General features: G+C 42.8%; 2 protein-coding genes across 2 annotated transcripts in view; one reads left to right on the forward strand and one right to left on the reverse strand.

Annotated features, from left to right (window-relative positions):
* LOC120046601 (girdin-like) overlaps nt 1–5,478 on the forward strand; it is an 86,587-nt gene extending 81,109 nt beyond the window's left edge. The window contains exons 30-32 of the mRNA XM_038991971.1: nt 819–896; nt 1,279–1,544; nt 1,739–5,478. Of these exons, the coding sequence (XP_038847899.1) occupies nt 819–896; nt 1,279–1,544; nt 1,739–2,701 (1,307 nt within the window). The 3' untranslated portion in view covers nt 2,702–5,478. The remainder of the gene's footprint in view (nt 1–818; nt 897–1,278; nt 1,545–1,738) is intronic.
* Nucleotides 5,479–7,299: 1,821 nt separating this feature from the next.
* Nucleotides 7,300–14,451, reverse strand: LOC120046602 (ubiquitin-40S ribosomal protein S27a-like). The gene is made up of 7 exons (XM_038991972.1): nt 14,360–14,451; nt 11,150–11,251; nt 10,976–11,040; nt 10,419–10,473; nt 10,252–10,337; nt 8,093–8,224; nt 7,300–7,488 (listed from the first exon to the last, which is right to left on the reverse strand). The coding sequence occupies exons 3-7, from the start codon at nt 11,021–11,023 to the stop codon at nt 7,339–7,341; spliced, it is 471 nt and encodes a 156-aa protein (XP_038847900.1). The 5' UTR covers nt 11,024–11,040; nt 11,150–11,251; nt 14,360–14,451; the 3' UTR covers nt 7,300–7,338.
* Nucleotides 14,452–14,970: the final 519 nt, after the last annotated feature.

The following is a 14,970-nucleotide window of genomic DNA, read 5'->3' on the forward strand; positions in this document are numbered from 1 at the left end:
TTTGTTATGATGTGCTGTAAAGTTGGTGAGTTAATTAATATAATGGCAGATAACCTAGTACAATGCATTATATCCTAAACTGAGCCAAACTAACAGTAGCTCAGTATAAGTGAACTGCACCACTGTAGCCCAGTGCAGTGTTTAACAACTGTGGTAGCAGGTTAACCCAGTTAGCTGTGTGTGTTGAATGTGCCAGGCCTACAGGTCTTTAGCAGTGCTCAGGCTCTGTCGCCCTCTGCTCTCGACCCGTCCGCTATGTGCAGAGTCCCCTGTAGCATCTGTTGTAAGTGACACACCTGTGTACATCTGTCTAAGACCACTAACAGTACCACTTTACTCAAGACTGCCACTGCTATCAATGATTACCACCCACTACCTGCGGACATCGCTTCCCCAGTACTACTACTGTACCAGCCACACCAAACCTGAACCAAACTGAAGACCACTAATAACAGCAACAACATTGTATCAATTTGCATCTCACACATTCACATACAGCCCACCTATCCTTTGGTACATTCCTCTGCCCCAGGTCTCCTCCTCTCCCTACTCCTCTCAATCACCTGAGCCCCTCCCGTGTTGGTCTCTGGGTCATGTCAATCACAAGGCCCCTCTCCTTTCCTCCAATCAGGTTTTACAACAGGTTTTTCCTCATGAATGATTCCTCCCTTCGTGTTTGTGTGGCCCCTCCCTCTCCACTCCCTTTGTGTGATTGGGCATGTTGGCGTTGTGTGGCACCGTGCCACCCCTCCTGCCTGCACCATCTGCTGACCCGTGTGACGTGTCCTCTCAATCTGTGTCCTCTTATCCCTATCCAGACTCGAGAGCCTCCAGCCTCCATAGTATCAAGACCATCAGCAGTAATACCTCCCACTCCGCTCCGCTCGAGGCCAAAGGTACAGTCACATCACTAAGGAGAACGCCCCCTCTCTCCCACGCTCCTGCATATGACACCTCCTTCATTGTACTCTCTGTTGATTTTCTCATACACACACGTTAGAGAAAAAAAACACAACACTTTTGTGATCTATTAACATTGATACTATAACTCTCTTCCTCTCTCTGTGTGAGATATGTTCTGGAAGGGTCCAGGCTAGGTTCTGGCATGTTTATTATTTATTTATTTATTTGCATTCTCACAAATAAGCAGGTTTCTGAGCTTTGCTGGTTTATATCTAGTGCCTGTCATCACCTTAGGGTGATACTCGTATGTTAGTACCTAAGTTAGTCGTACACTATTAGAGCAGAACTCGCCTACAGTAGTGTGTTTCTCTTCAGGCACGTTGAACGGAAACCTCAGCAGGCCCCACAGTGAGAGCAGTGGGGAGTTCAGCCTCAGTCTGGACCAGGAGGAGTGGTCCAGCGGGAGCAGCCCTGTCCAGCAGCCCCTGTCCCGCTCCTCTCATCAGAGCCCCATGCTGCTGCAGAGGTCCCTGGAACCCCAGGCCACACAGGCCAAGAAGAAGAATGGCAGCGCCTCAGGCAGCGCCAGCGAGGTGCTCTCTCTACAGCAGTTCCTAGAGGAGCGCATCGACCCTGCAGAGGTGACAGCCTGGAACACACAGGAACATTAGATTAAGACTTTACTGTACAATTTTTAGATAGGAGTACTGTTTTATTCATAGGCTTCAGATGAGCTATGATAAGAAACAAGTAGAAGTTATTTCACCACTCAAGTCTGCTATAAAAACCCAGGTATTATGGTATGGTAACTTTAATGTCTCTTCTCCATCAATAGTCTGGCAGCCAAGAGAATCTGACCGTTGAGTCTCCCCGCCTTTCTGGAGGCGCTGAGCATGTGCAGAGAGACCGGGCCGAGCGAGGCTCCACCGGCACTAAGGGGCGGGGCATCCTGCGCTCAACCAGTGGGAAGGCAGCGCCAGTGAACTCCGATGGCCGCCCCTCCAGGGGTGGCCAACCAGGTCATCCCAGCTTACGAAAGGCAGAGAGTACGCGTGTGAAGGGCATGGTCCAGCCACGGGTCAGCCTCTCCTCCCAGAGTAAAGCCGTGTCTGTGTCTGAGCGTCTGGACATCTCCTCCTCCATGCTGCCCCGGGCCAGCAGCGTCATATCCACAGCCGAGGGCTCCACACGTCGGACCAGCATCCACGACCTGCTGTCCAAAGACACCCGGCAGCCCGTGTCTGTGGACCCCTCACCCTCCTCAAAGGCCTTGCCTCGTGCCTACACCACGCCCAGTGAGTACCCCCCAACCAACAACCCCACCCAGTCCCAACATCCCACCCACCAGTCCATCCCCCTAGCCCCAGACCCCATGCCCCTGTCCCTGCCGAAGTCAGTCAGTATGCCCTGCACAGGTAGTCAGCACCCCCTCAGTTGTAAGGAAACTGACCTCTCCAGCCTCGAGTCTTTCTTTGGCTCGTCCTTCACAGTGGAGTCAGTGTTTATGGACTCCATCTTCAGTGAGCCAGCCTTCACAGGGTGCAGTAGCAAGAGCCACACCTTCCTTTCCCTCAACACCTCCCTGGTCAGTAACATCAGCGGCCCCCCAGGCAAAACCCACCTCCGGCCCAACCCTGCCCAAACCGCCCAGAACCAACCAAATGGGCTAAAGCCCAGCCCACCTGACCAGAATGGGGAACATGTCATTGACACCAATCATGTGCTTGATGCTGACCCATCTCCACCCCTTAGCCCAGAGGACCAACAATCGTTGTGGTATGAGTATGGCTGTGTCTGAATGTGTGGCGTCCTGGTCAGCTACTGATCTGGGACCTGCTTAAGGACCGGTGATGGTCGGGGAGAAAGAAGGAACTCTGCATGCATTATCAAAGCCCTATCATGCTATGTTTTCCTTTGAGCTTTTATGTTTGTTTTTTCATGGCTGATTTGTAAATCCCTTTTCCTCACTCCTGGTTTGGTATTTCCCTCCGTCTTATGGAAAGTGGGGTTCTCTGGATGTCTTTGCTTCAAAGGTCTGTTCACACTGTATTTGGCTCACATTATAACTTTGCTTTATGGGGGACATCAATAGCTGTTCTAGTTATTTTATTCATTATTTGCTATTTCTTTTCGAATCACAAATACATCTTCAGAAAACATGCTGCAAAGCTACATTAACTATCATTTGGATGTTCAGTGCATCTTTAAAACATCTTCATGTCAGAAGTCCTCCAGAATTAGAATGGAGCTCTGTTTAATAATAAAGCAATGAGGCTTGTAGAACACGTCCCATGATAGGCTGACTGAGGAACACATTAACTGTCATTATGTAATCTAGCCCTTCAGAGGAAAGCAGTTTCACATCTATTAAAATTAGATAAAATATTTGGTTTCCCCTCTATCTTCTTGGGTGTTTGGTATGTGGGAGAACCCTGTCCTCTCTAAAGTACTGTGTCACATGGCATTACCAGTCTACTTCTACTGTGTCAATCTCAATGCATATTCACTGGACTGCATGGCTTTATTCTGTCTTGGTTTGTTCTGATGCTCTCATTTTGATTGTTGTGATCAAAATGGTTTTGTTGTTTTGTGCATATGACACATTTTTCTGTTCCATTTCTTTTTCTGACCAAACCACTCTCAATGTGGGGATTCTGATTGGGTGAATTGGGGCTAAGGGATTGTTTTTGAGGAAACGTAATTCACAAAATGAGCTGAGAGCAATGTTACGTGTTTGAGAGAGAACATTTTAAAGATCGTTGAGTCTTGTGTTTTTGTTGCTCTAAGACAGCATACATAGTGGTGAGAGAAATTTGCAATTGAGACAAATATGATGGCCAGATTATGTTGTGAATGAAGGTTCCTCTACTCTTGGTTGTCATGGTATTGGATCTGGGTAAAGCCTTGAATGCTCATGGCCACAATACAAATTCCAATTGCACAATAACACATTTTAGGTTATGTATATTTGTAGACTGACTACACCTTGTACAAACAGATGTTTTAACATTGAGTTATATTCAAGGACAGAAAGCACTCATGTATGCACAAGCAGTAGGAGTAGTAATGTTAGTTAGATTTTTATTTCTGCTTTATGTATTTGCCATTTTGAAATAGTTTTATTGTATTTATCTTGTGTATCAACTAACTTTCAGCCTTTATTCCGATGTAATATGACATGCCTTTGTTCTGCAGATGTGGAAGTGTTACAAGAGCGCAGAAAGTCAAAAAGCAGTGGGGAGCAACAAAGCTCCTAAACATTACTCATCGGCTACCGTTATGAGCTCAAGTGGTGAGTGCTACTCTGAGTCCAGTGGGGGGTGCTCCATGGTAACTCGGTGGCGTAACAGATGTCCCATCCTGTTCATGCTTGCTTATGCTATGCTGGTGTTGTAAAGGGCACATGAATGGAGCCTGGTCTGCATGGCGTCCCTAATAACAGGAGGTCCTGACCTGCTACACTCCCTCCTTCCCTGTTCCTCAGTGTAACGTGTTCATAGCTGGCTTTTCTTTTACTTTTCTCTGCTGGTATTCAGGAAAAACCACTGGTGGCTCTATAGGAGGTTGTGATCCCTTTGTGAACTTATCTGCAGTGCTGCATGGATTGTGGGTCACGCAGCTGAAACCCCTCCCTGTCAATGCATGTAGACTGCTTTCCAGTGCGTCCATATATATGTTCATCCTCTTCTCTGATGTCATCTGCCGCTAACCTCTTTTTCTGTCCTCTTCTCTCTTCTGTCTGCCTCCAACTCAGAGAGAAAAGTGACCTTCAAGCTGTCTGACTCTGAAGCCATTTAAATGTTGGTCTACTGAGATGGTCTTCAGTGCGAAAAAAGATTGTGTAAAACAAAAATGTATCTTTATATATACTTTTTTTCAAACAAAAAATCAATTCTTCAATAAAGAAAAGTAAACATCCTCTTTTTCTCCTTGAATCAAGGAAATAAAACTCTTAAGACACAGTATGTGGCGACAATAGTTTTTCTATAAGTGACTTTCTGGTAAATTGCACTGCTATGGTGTGACAGACTGCTAACATGCACTCTACACGGACATACTGTTTGTGCCAATGTTCACGCAAAGCCAAATGGGTGAACTTAAACGAGACCCTGAAGACTCCTTGTCCTCTGTGTGACTTTGAATCAGCTGGATTTTTTCTGTCTGCCAATTGATGCTAATTATACTTTTTTTTGTAAATGAGCATGCACATGCAGCAACTTTCTGAGGAACAACTGATGTCTACGTTCAACAATCTGCACAGAAGGGAAAAAAATGCATGTGGGCACAGAACAAGGTCAAACACAATGTGCATGGAGCAATCAACCTGCTTCTCTTCCAATCAGAATGGACGATTGTTTTAAGTTGTGTTCCTCTGAAATGCCAAAATGACTCGTGGGAAGCCATGCCAACTGTGATTGACATACAATCCAATCATGAAGGTTGTGTGAGCTGAATGGCACAGCTTTGTATATGTGTACAGTATGTATGTGGCTACTATCAGATTTCTGTCTGTGATGATGACCCTAGTGTTCATTTCCTTTTCCACTTTTACATAAATCCATTTGATAAAAATTCCAGAAGAATCCTGTGTCATTTCATCTTCACTGCCCACAGTGCTGTCTTCATCACATAAAGGACTGTGACCCTCAAGTAATCTATTCTTCCCCTGATTAATGATTGATTTTGTCTGCGTTTATAGAATCATGAAATCTCACCAGCTAAAGTTGTTGGGATATTGGATCAAAGTAATGTCATGATTTCTATGGACAGACGAATGCAAGGCGCTTAAGATAATCTCTAGCCTAATCTTGTATTGCTTTTATATAAAGAATACAAAGATCCCAGTCAAAGCTTTATGGAACACAAGTAATGAACGGGGGTTGTGCAGATGACGTCCATTTACTGGATCGACAAAGCTTGAGTTATCCATTAGCCTACATAAAACGTATACTTTGGCCACTCAATGGTGTAGTCTGCGCGATGAGGTATACACCAGAATATAACCACTGTTTTGGGGGGGAAGATATGAGTGGATAATCAATGTTCCATGACTACAGTAATTGTGTCAGAAAGGTGTAAATTACTAGATCTTGCTGAGGGAGATATGAGGATGCAACCACCAAAATCACTACTACATTGTCTATCAACCATCCACATATAACCAACAATCAAGACTGCTCTCTTGCCCATAGAAAATAAGGGCTCTCCAGACCTTATTCTGTCTCAAAGGTTAGCTGAAAATTGTAACAATGCCCATTTCTCTTGTGAGAGAACATATGATATTGAAGATTTGATTCTCTGACATGCATTATAATTGTTATATTTTCTACCTTAAACCCAGGGGTGGTTCCAGGCATAAGCGACATAAGCGGTCAATTAACCCGGACGACGCTGGGCCATTTGTGTACCGCCCTATGGGACTCCCGATCACGGCCGGTTGTGATACAACCCGGGTCTGTAATGACAACGGAAAGCTCCTTGAACCTGGGAATATGCAAGGCCTATTGTATAGATAATATAACAAAAATGAATGAAACGTTTAAGAGATCAGATTTTTCTGTTTTGAAATAATTTGCTACAATTACAGTTGTCTACCCACCTTGTTCCTTTTAGCATGTGCACGTAGTACGTATATTGAACGCTGCGCCACTCGAAATGTTTAAATGCTGAGGGCTTTATGTCCCTACCAGGCTATTGTGTTGCACTCGCAAATGCTTCATAATGTATTTCTTTGTAGAATATAGCCTTGAAATAATTCATTTTCGTTCCTTCTTACATGCTGACCACACTGCTTGCGTCGCAAAAGAAATGTACACATACACGTTATTCAATCATTGCGCCAATGAGCGTTTGCGTTGCCAGGCGCTAAAATAGAAGTTACTCATGGCCAGTTGTGATACAGCCTGTACTTAAACCAGGGTCTGTAGTGACACCTCTAGCACAGATGCAGTGCCTTAGAGCCCCTTCACCCATGTGTGGTTTGTGAATACTTTAAGTCACTATACTTCAGAAAGAACAAAGTTCTGTTCAAAAACAACCAATGGGCCGCAGGTAGCCTAGTGGTTAGGAGCGGTGGGCCAGTAACTGATAGGTTGCTAGATCGAATCCCCAAGCCGACAAGGTAAATATCTGCCATTCTGCCCCTGAACAAGGCAGTTAACCCACTGTTTCCCGGTAGGCCATCATTGTAAATGAGAATTTATTTAACTAGGCAAGTCAGTTAAGAACAAAGGTTCAATTTAAAGTAGGTCCACACCAAGCCCATATTTAGAAAATGCTAATGCTTAAACCAATAACTACTTGTAGCCCTGCTAATAATAATTCTCCGGAAATGTGATATTGGTTTACCCATCTCATTCATATCCAGTGTGAAAAAAATAGGAATCAAGCCATCAGTGATTGGTGAAAACATTTTATTTAGTCCAGTCCATCAGTTTACTTGTCCTCAGGCTTGTTGAAGCAGTAAGTGAGGCAGCACTTGCCACAGTAGTGCCTATCGAAGTGGCTGGCCATGAACACACCAGCGCCACACTCTTCAGCTGGACACTCACGACGCAGACGGTGGATCTTGCCATTTTCATCAACCTGAAGATACACCATGGAAGCCATAAGTATAGCAACAAACACGCACACAAACGAGACAGTGGCCGTGTTCAGTAGTGCACAACAGCAAATGTTTTGCAACAGAAAACAAATTCCCTCTTATCACACACCTCATTGACAAGGAATTTGACACCACTGTAAGTCTGAATATTCATTTAAAATTTGCTTTGTTTATGCCTAATAAACATGGCCTATGTATACCAGATTTAAAAAAAATAGTAATACTTAAATTGACTTCTGGAGCCAGTAACAAATGTCTACAAAACAAATGCTGGCTCCATTCACTAGACCAAGGATTTTTAAACAATGGGTCAGGACCCAAAGTGTGCCCTGGGCATGCGAGGTGGGTCGAGTTATGGAAATTCATCTTATAATACTACTTAATTCAGGCCGTTGAAGGAAGATATGGGTCACGAGAGGCCGGTCAATTTCTAATTTGGGTCTAGCTGAAAAAGTTTAAGATCCACTGCACTAGAGACTAGTGGCAGTAGACAGCCAAATTGACATAGCAGACTTTTTTTGTTATCTACTAGACTGGTTATCAGCAATCAAGGAAATGGGTCAGGTTGTGATCCAGCGCATTTACCTTGTAGTACTTGAGCACTGCGAGCTTGACCTTCTTCCTCTTGTGCTTGTTCTTTTTGGGAGTGGTGTAGGACTTCTTCTTCCTTTTCTTGGCACCCCCACGCAGTCTCAGCACCAAATGCAGAGTGGACTCCTGCAAGAAAAAGCAATTCAGTTCAGCCAAAAAGACCAACAAACAGCTATGGCGTCAGTGGTCAATGCTGCATATGACAATCTAAAAAATAAATACTTATTTGGGCTGTCTGATTGTAGTGAGAAATTCAAATATAAACCTAAGGAGTATTCACCATCTGTACCATAATTAACAATACAATGAATGAGTCGGCAGGTAGCCTAGCGGTTAACTTCTTATGGCTGGGGGGCAGTATTGAGTAGCTTGGATGAATAAGGTGCCCAGAGTAAACTGCCTGCTACTCAGGCCCAGAAGCCAAGATCTGCATATTATTAGATTTGGATGGAAAACACTGAAGTTTCTAAAACTGTTTGAATGATGTCTGTGAGTATAACAGTACTCATATCGCAGGCAAAAACCTGAGAAAAAATCCAACCAGGAAGCGGGAAATCTGAGGTTTGTAGGTTTAAGTCTTTGCCTATCCAATATACAGTGTAAAATTTGGTCCGATTGCACTTCCTAAGGCTTCCACTAGATGTCAACAGTCTTTAGAACCTTGTTTCAGGCTTCTACTGTGAAGGGGGAGAGAATAAGAGCTGATTGAGTCAGGTGTCTGGCAGAATGCCATGAGCTCAGTCAGGCGGGCACCCGTGAGAGTTAGCTGCGTTCCTTTTCCTTTCTAAAGACAAAGGAATTGTCCGGTTGGAATATTATTGAAGATTTATGATAAAAACATCCTAAAGATTGATTCTATACTTCGTTTGACATGTTTCTACGAACTGTAATGGAACTGTCGTCTGAACTAAGTGCCTGCGCCGTGTGAATTTGGATTTGTGAACTAAACGCGTGAACAAAAAGGAGGTATTTGGACATAAATTATGGACTTTATCTAACAAAACAAACATTTGTGGAACTGGGATTCCTGGGAGTGCATTCTGATGAAGATCAAAGGTAAGTGAATATTTATAATGCCATTTCTGACTTCTGTTGAATCCACAACATGGCGGGTATCTGTATGGCTTGTTTTGGTCTCCGAGCGCTGTATTCAGATTATTGCATGGTGTGCTTTTTCCGTAAAGCTTTTTTGAAATCTGACACCGCGGTTGCATTAAGGTGAAGTATCTATAATTCCATGCATAACACTTGTATCTTTTATCAATGTTTATTATGAGTATTTCTGTAAATTGATGTGGCTCTCTGCAAAATCACCAGATGTTTTGTAAGCAAAACATTACCGAACATAACGCGCCAATGTAAACTAAGATGTTTGGATAAAAATATGAACTTTACCGAACATAACATACATGTATTGTGTAACAAAGTCCTATGTGTGTCATCTGATAAATCAAAGGTTAGTGATTTTCTCTTTCTGCTTTTTGTGACTCCTCTTTGGCTGGACAAATGGCAGTTTTTCTGTGACTAGGTGCTGACCTAACATAATCTCATGGTATGCTTTCGTCGTAAAGCCTTTTTGAAATAGGACACTGTGGTGGGATTAACAAGTTTATATTTAAAACGGTGTATAACACTTGTATGTTTGAGGAATTTTAATTATGAGATTTCTGTTTTAATTTGGCGCCCTGCACTTTCACTGGCTGTCATATCGATCCCGTTAACGGGATTTCAGCCGTAAGACATTAAGAGCATTGGGCCAGTAACCTTAGCCATCTAGGTGAAAAATGGCAATGTGCCCTTGAGTAAGGCACTTAGCCATAATAGCTCTGGGTAAGAGCATCTGCTAAAAAACAAAAGTCAAATTAAACACTGCTGAGAAACAATGGTGTCCATATTTAATCTACCACAAACAATAAGTCCTGATGGCAATACATGTTACATTAAAACATTCTGAAATGTCATACTTTGACCGAATATTCATCATGCATTACTTTTCGATATGATCTGAAACATTTTAAGATAAAAGCAAGGCTGAGAACCCCTGGTCTACAGGAATGGTGTTGTGGACTTCAGTGATGTATTCCATTTCCTGCAACACATTTACGAAAGTGTAGTATTGTCAAATGTTTACCAAGGTGAAAATGTCAGCTCACCTTTTGAATGTTGTAGTCGGACAGTGTGCGTCCATCCTCCAGCTGCTTACCAGCGAAGATCAACCTCTGCTGATCGGGAGGGATACCTGGAGAGACATGAGGGTGAGTTCAATCTTTCAGGCAGCCACTTCAAGCAATTCCAAGGATTTAAAAAAAAGTGCAATTACCTTCTTTGTCTTGGATTTTGGCCTTGACATTTTCAATGGTGTCTGAAGGCTCAACCTGCATATAACATTAGAGAACCTGTCTTGAAACGGTAGCTAATGTGGCTAGCAAGAAGACTAAACAGTTCCAAGACAACTCATTCCCAAGGTATTGATGAACTAACTACCAGCAAAATGGCAATAACAAATTACTCATAAGTACATCTACATTAAAGCAGACGGGTGTTATTAGATGGGTAAGATAAGTTGCCGAGCTTTACCGGTCATTTACACGTGTATAAGCAGGGCCATGCTACTAAAATGTAGTTAGCTACTGGTAGCCAACTAGCTAGCAGTTCAGAATAAAAGACCAGTAACCAAATCGGCAAGTTCTGGTAGGCTATTAACAACTACTGTCCAATAAATTTGAGGGAACTTGCAAAGGTGTTTATACCTGGTGAATTACTATAACGCACTATAGGCTGATTTTAAAGTGTTACCTAGCCAGCTAGTTTGCTAAAGAATGCATGCGCCGCTATTAGAGGCAGGAAGCACTCCTGCACCAAATCCGAAGTACCCACCTCGAGGGTTATAGTCTTCCCCGTGAGGGTTTTGACGAAAATCTGCATCTTGGCGATCAATCCACCTGCACACAAGAACGACCGTGTTGTAAGTACAACTATATCAGCTAAAACACGATCTACAATGTCTTTATTGTGGTAAATAATTGCTTAAAATAGAGAGCACGATCTTACCACCGGTCTCCTACTAATGGCGGATCATGAGAAGAGGGCTTTCCAAGCGTGCGACGGGGTTTTCTCGGCTCGTCTGCAGGGAGTAGGCGTCAAATAAAATGCCTGTTCAAAAACACCCCTCAGAAAAATGCATAATACATCACACTTTACTTTTCGAGGTGTTTTCCCCAAACCAGAGTAGTTTTTTCTGAAAAGATAAACATCCGTTTTGCTACTTTTTAGAAATACAGATATTGTGGGAGAAGTCCCCCACCTAAAAAAAAAAAGTGACTTTAAAATAAGGTGACCAGATTTCTGAGTTCGGCGGTCAATATATAATTAAAATATCCAATGTTATTATCTATGAAATATAAAAGGGGGACAATTCCGGTTTCATGTATTTAGTCTAACAGGCACACTGTGATAGACAAAGAAAACAACTATATTACAGAAACACTACAGACAAGACAGAACTGTCCAATCTGAACAGCCATTCAGTGGTCCTGGTAGAATAAGAGCAGAAGAGAACATGAGCAAAATTGAAAAAACAGACAATAGTATATGTGAAATAGTTAACATAATAAAGAAATAAGATGCTGATGATTGGTAACTACATAATATACTTATACCAACAGAATCTGTATATTTCTCAGAAGAATGTATTTTCTTCAGGATTGCGCTGTCTTTGGCCAGCTTCTCCATGAACTCTTGGCAGGGGAGGTTGACGTTTGTCTTCACAATAAGCATGGCCTTGATGGTAGGAACAGTGAACCTATTTCTTACTGCTGTCCATAGATCATTCATTTGGGAGAACACTCTCTCGACTGGTGCATTACTTCCAGGTAAGCACATGACAACAGACACTAATCTAGCCAGGTTAGTGTGTGGGATGTCATTCTCTTTGAAGTGGGTAACCACCGTGCTCCATCTCTGACTAAGCGGTGTCTCAGATGTTTTCCATTCTTCAAGCGATCCCTCCTTTAGGAACCCTTGCAGGCCAGTAACCTCGTCACACAATGCATCCTAATTGATGGTCACATTGGGGCATTTTTCCCGCAGTGTGCCTGCTGCCTTCTGGATCTCTTCACGCAGAGGTTGCCTTTTTAAAAGGAGACAATGTAAATATTTTAGATTATCTGTGTGCTTTCCCCATGCTTGCAAGTAGTTCACAGCTATAGTGAAGAATGATTGGGATGTTTTGAGAAAGCTCTCTTTAGACATGGCTTCATTTTCCTCTAGCTCTCTCAGAAGTCCTCTGACCAAAACTGGAATGAAGTTGTCATCACGTCTTGCAGTCCATTTTGCCTCAACGTTTCTCAGAATTGCAGCGGACTCCCCAGCACAGTGGTCCTGGCCTCCAAGCATCTTGATCGTGTCACTGAATACAGTCAAGTTTCCATGGACAAAGACCAGCCAAAGTTTAGTCAGTGGATCTTCGAACATTGTTCACAGGACAACAGAGCATTTGTCTTCAGAAATAAAAAAGGATTTCAATGGCACATACATTTTCAGCACTCTTTCTAGAGCAGGGAGCATGGACATCCAGCAAACATTGCTGTGTCCTAAAATGTTATGGTACTCCTGGCCAACAAACTCACAAAAGCCCTTCAGTCTTTCTACTCTGACGGTGAAAATATGAACATATCCAAATATCTTTGAGCAGGTACTCAACATCATATCCAAAGCTGTTCTGGCCGTGTTATGAATGATGTGGGCAGGACAACCTAAGCCAATCACCTCCCACTGCAGAGCATTTTTAACTTAGGTATGGACATTGACCCTCCCCAGCCTATTCAGTCCTCCAAAGTTGGTATTTGTTGTCGGCAGAGAATGTTTTCCAGGTTACATTTTTGGATGACCACCAGGACCTCAGCTGCAATTTCCTCTGCTGTTTCTCCATTCAATTCAACAAAATCAAGCAGTTTTGTTTCCACAGATGTGCTCCCATCATATATCTGACTACTAATGGCAGCAGCTTTACATGTCCATGATTGGACGCATCAATGGACAGGGACACACATTCAACTTGGTCTAGGTCCTGTGTTACCAAAGTAGTTGCCCATGTTGCTAACACGTTACTCGCTATGGTGTCACATTTTGTCCTAGCACATGTAAACTTTGGCTCATAAAGCTTCTGTGTCAGTTGTGCTGCGCAGCCCAGAGATCTGTAACTATGATAGTGTCGCATAGTGTGGTATGCAAAGACAGCCTCCTGCACAGCTAAACCATATTCTTCTTGGGAAGGCTCTACCTTCTTGAAGAATGTGGTGACAGAGGGCATACCAACACGGGCAAACAGAGAGGCTTTATGCTTTTTCGTCTGCTGTTGTTCTACCACTGCCGTTCTTCTCCGGCTGCCAATTGAAAGAGAGGAATTACAAAGGGTTCAGTGAACAATTCTATTGTCTTGACCTGAGCGTATAAATGGAAATTCTCTCATCATGTTTTTCATAAAAAGTGCATTTCCGTTTCTTGGAAAGAGTCATTGTATCTCCTCTGTCTGTTCTTCTTCACTCTCCTTGTGTCACTCTTCTTACTCTCTTAACTTTTTATTCTCCTACAATCTTTCTCCTCCTCTTTTCTTCACTCGTCTTCCTTTCCTTCTCTTCACCTTTCCACCTCACTCTTCTACACTCTCCTTGCTTCACTCTTTTTACTCCCTAAATTTTTCCTTCTCCTTCCTCTCCAATCTGTATTAATAAATAGCATACTATTAGATAAAATACTTTGGTTAACAGATTCCCATTGCTTGCCTCATATTTTTGTATTTTATCTCAAAAACATTGTTTGTAATAATAAATTGGCAGGCTCTGTAATCATATCTTTACCTTTCCTCCTCTGTCTCCTTCACTCTACTTCCTATCCAGTCTTCCTCCTCTCCTTCCTCTCCACTGCTAATGTTATCCATGAACACTTCTAAATATATTTTCACACCACTTATTATAATGCCAAACCATTAAAATTGTAATAAACAAAAATATTCTCAGAATTAATTGTGCATTCATTTTATATAATCATATTTTCAAAATAGCCCGTCCACTGCATGTTTAACGTTACATGTGAACGTTTTTTAACCTACCATAACAGTAGCTAACTTAGCTAGCTAACTTAGTCTACATAGCTAACGTTAGCTAGCATAACCTATTTAAAACCTTATAGAGCAGATCATCTATCTATATAATAAATTGTGACAGTATAACATCACTAGTATCTCAAACGATTGTAACTTACCTGGCTTGAAAAGACGTTTGTGGTGATGTTGTGGATTCACTTGACACTTGCTATCTTCTGTACGAGTTTTCCACAGCAGTTTTCTCTAAAACTATCGCGAGCAAAGAGTTAGTAGAAGAAGAGTGAATGAAGCTGCTATAGCGAGCAGCCCCCTCTGTTGGCCTAAACAAGCACAACGCAATTGAGACGTCAACCGGTAGGATCTGCTGCCCGGTCTTTCTTACCAAGTAAAATATTTCACTTTGCGGTCTGTTTTTAACGCACAGTTAAAAACGGGGACATTTCCGGGGACAGCTCCAGCCTGGGACATAAAGAAGAGTGACCGTGATGCCAAGCTGGCGCATGGGAAACTAAAGGCCATGGTGGCCCAGCTCACCTCCCTTATGTACTGTCAGAGAAGAGCTGTCCAGCCTCAGGAAAGGCAAGCTAGTCACTTCAGTGTTCCAGGTAGCCTCTGAGAAGAACATTGACGAATACACTGATACGGTGACTAAGTTTATCAGGAAGTGTATAGGAGATGTTGTAGCCACTGTGACTATTAAAACCTACCCAAACCAGAAACCGTGGATAGATGGCGGCATTCGCGCAAAACTGAAAGCGCAAACCATCAC

Source organism: Salvelinus namaycush, chromosome 4 (assembly GCF_016432855.1).
Source record: "Salvelinus namaycush isolate Seneca chromosome 4, SaNama_1.0, whole genome shotgun sequence".
NCBI lineage: Eukaryota > Metazoa > Chordata > Actinopteri > Salmoniformes > Salmonidae > Salvelinus > Salvelinus namaycush.

Excerpts from the sequence above, each read along its gene's own strand:
- LOC120046602 (XM_038991972.1), bottom strand. The coding sequence starts at position 11,023 with ATGCAGATTTTCGTCAAAACCCTCACGGGGAAGACTATAACCCTCGAG. Across the intron at positions 10,338-10,418 it reads CAAAATCCAAGACAAAGAAG|GTATCCCTCCCGATCAGCAG; the intron begins GTAATTGCACTT and ends ATGTCTCTCCAG. Across the intron at positions 7,489-8,092 it reads CAGTGCTCAAGTACTACAAG|GTTGATGAAAATGGCAAGAT; the intron begins GTAAATGCGCTG and ends GTGTATCTTCAG.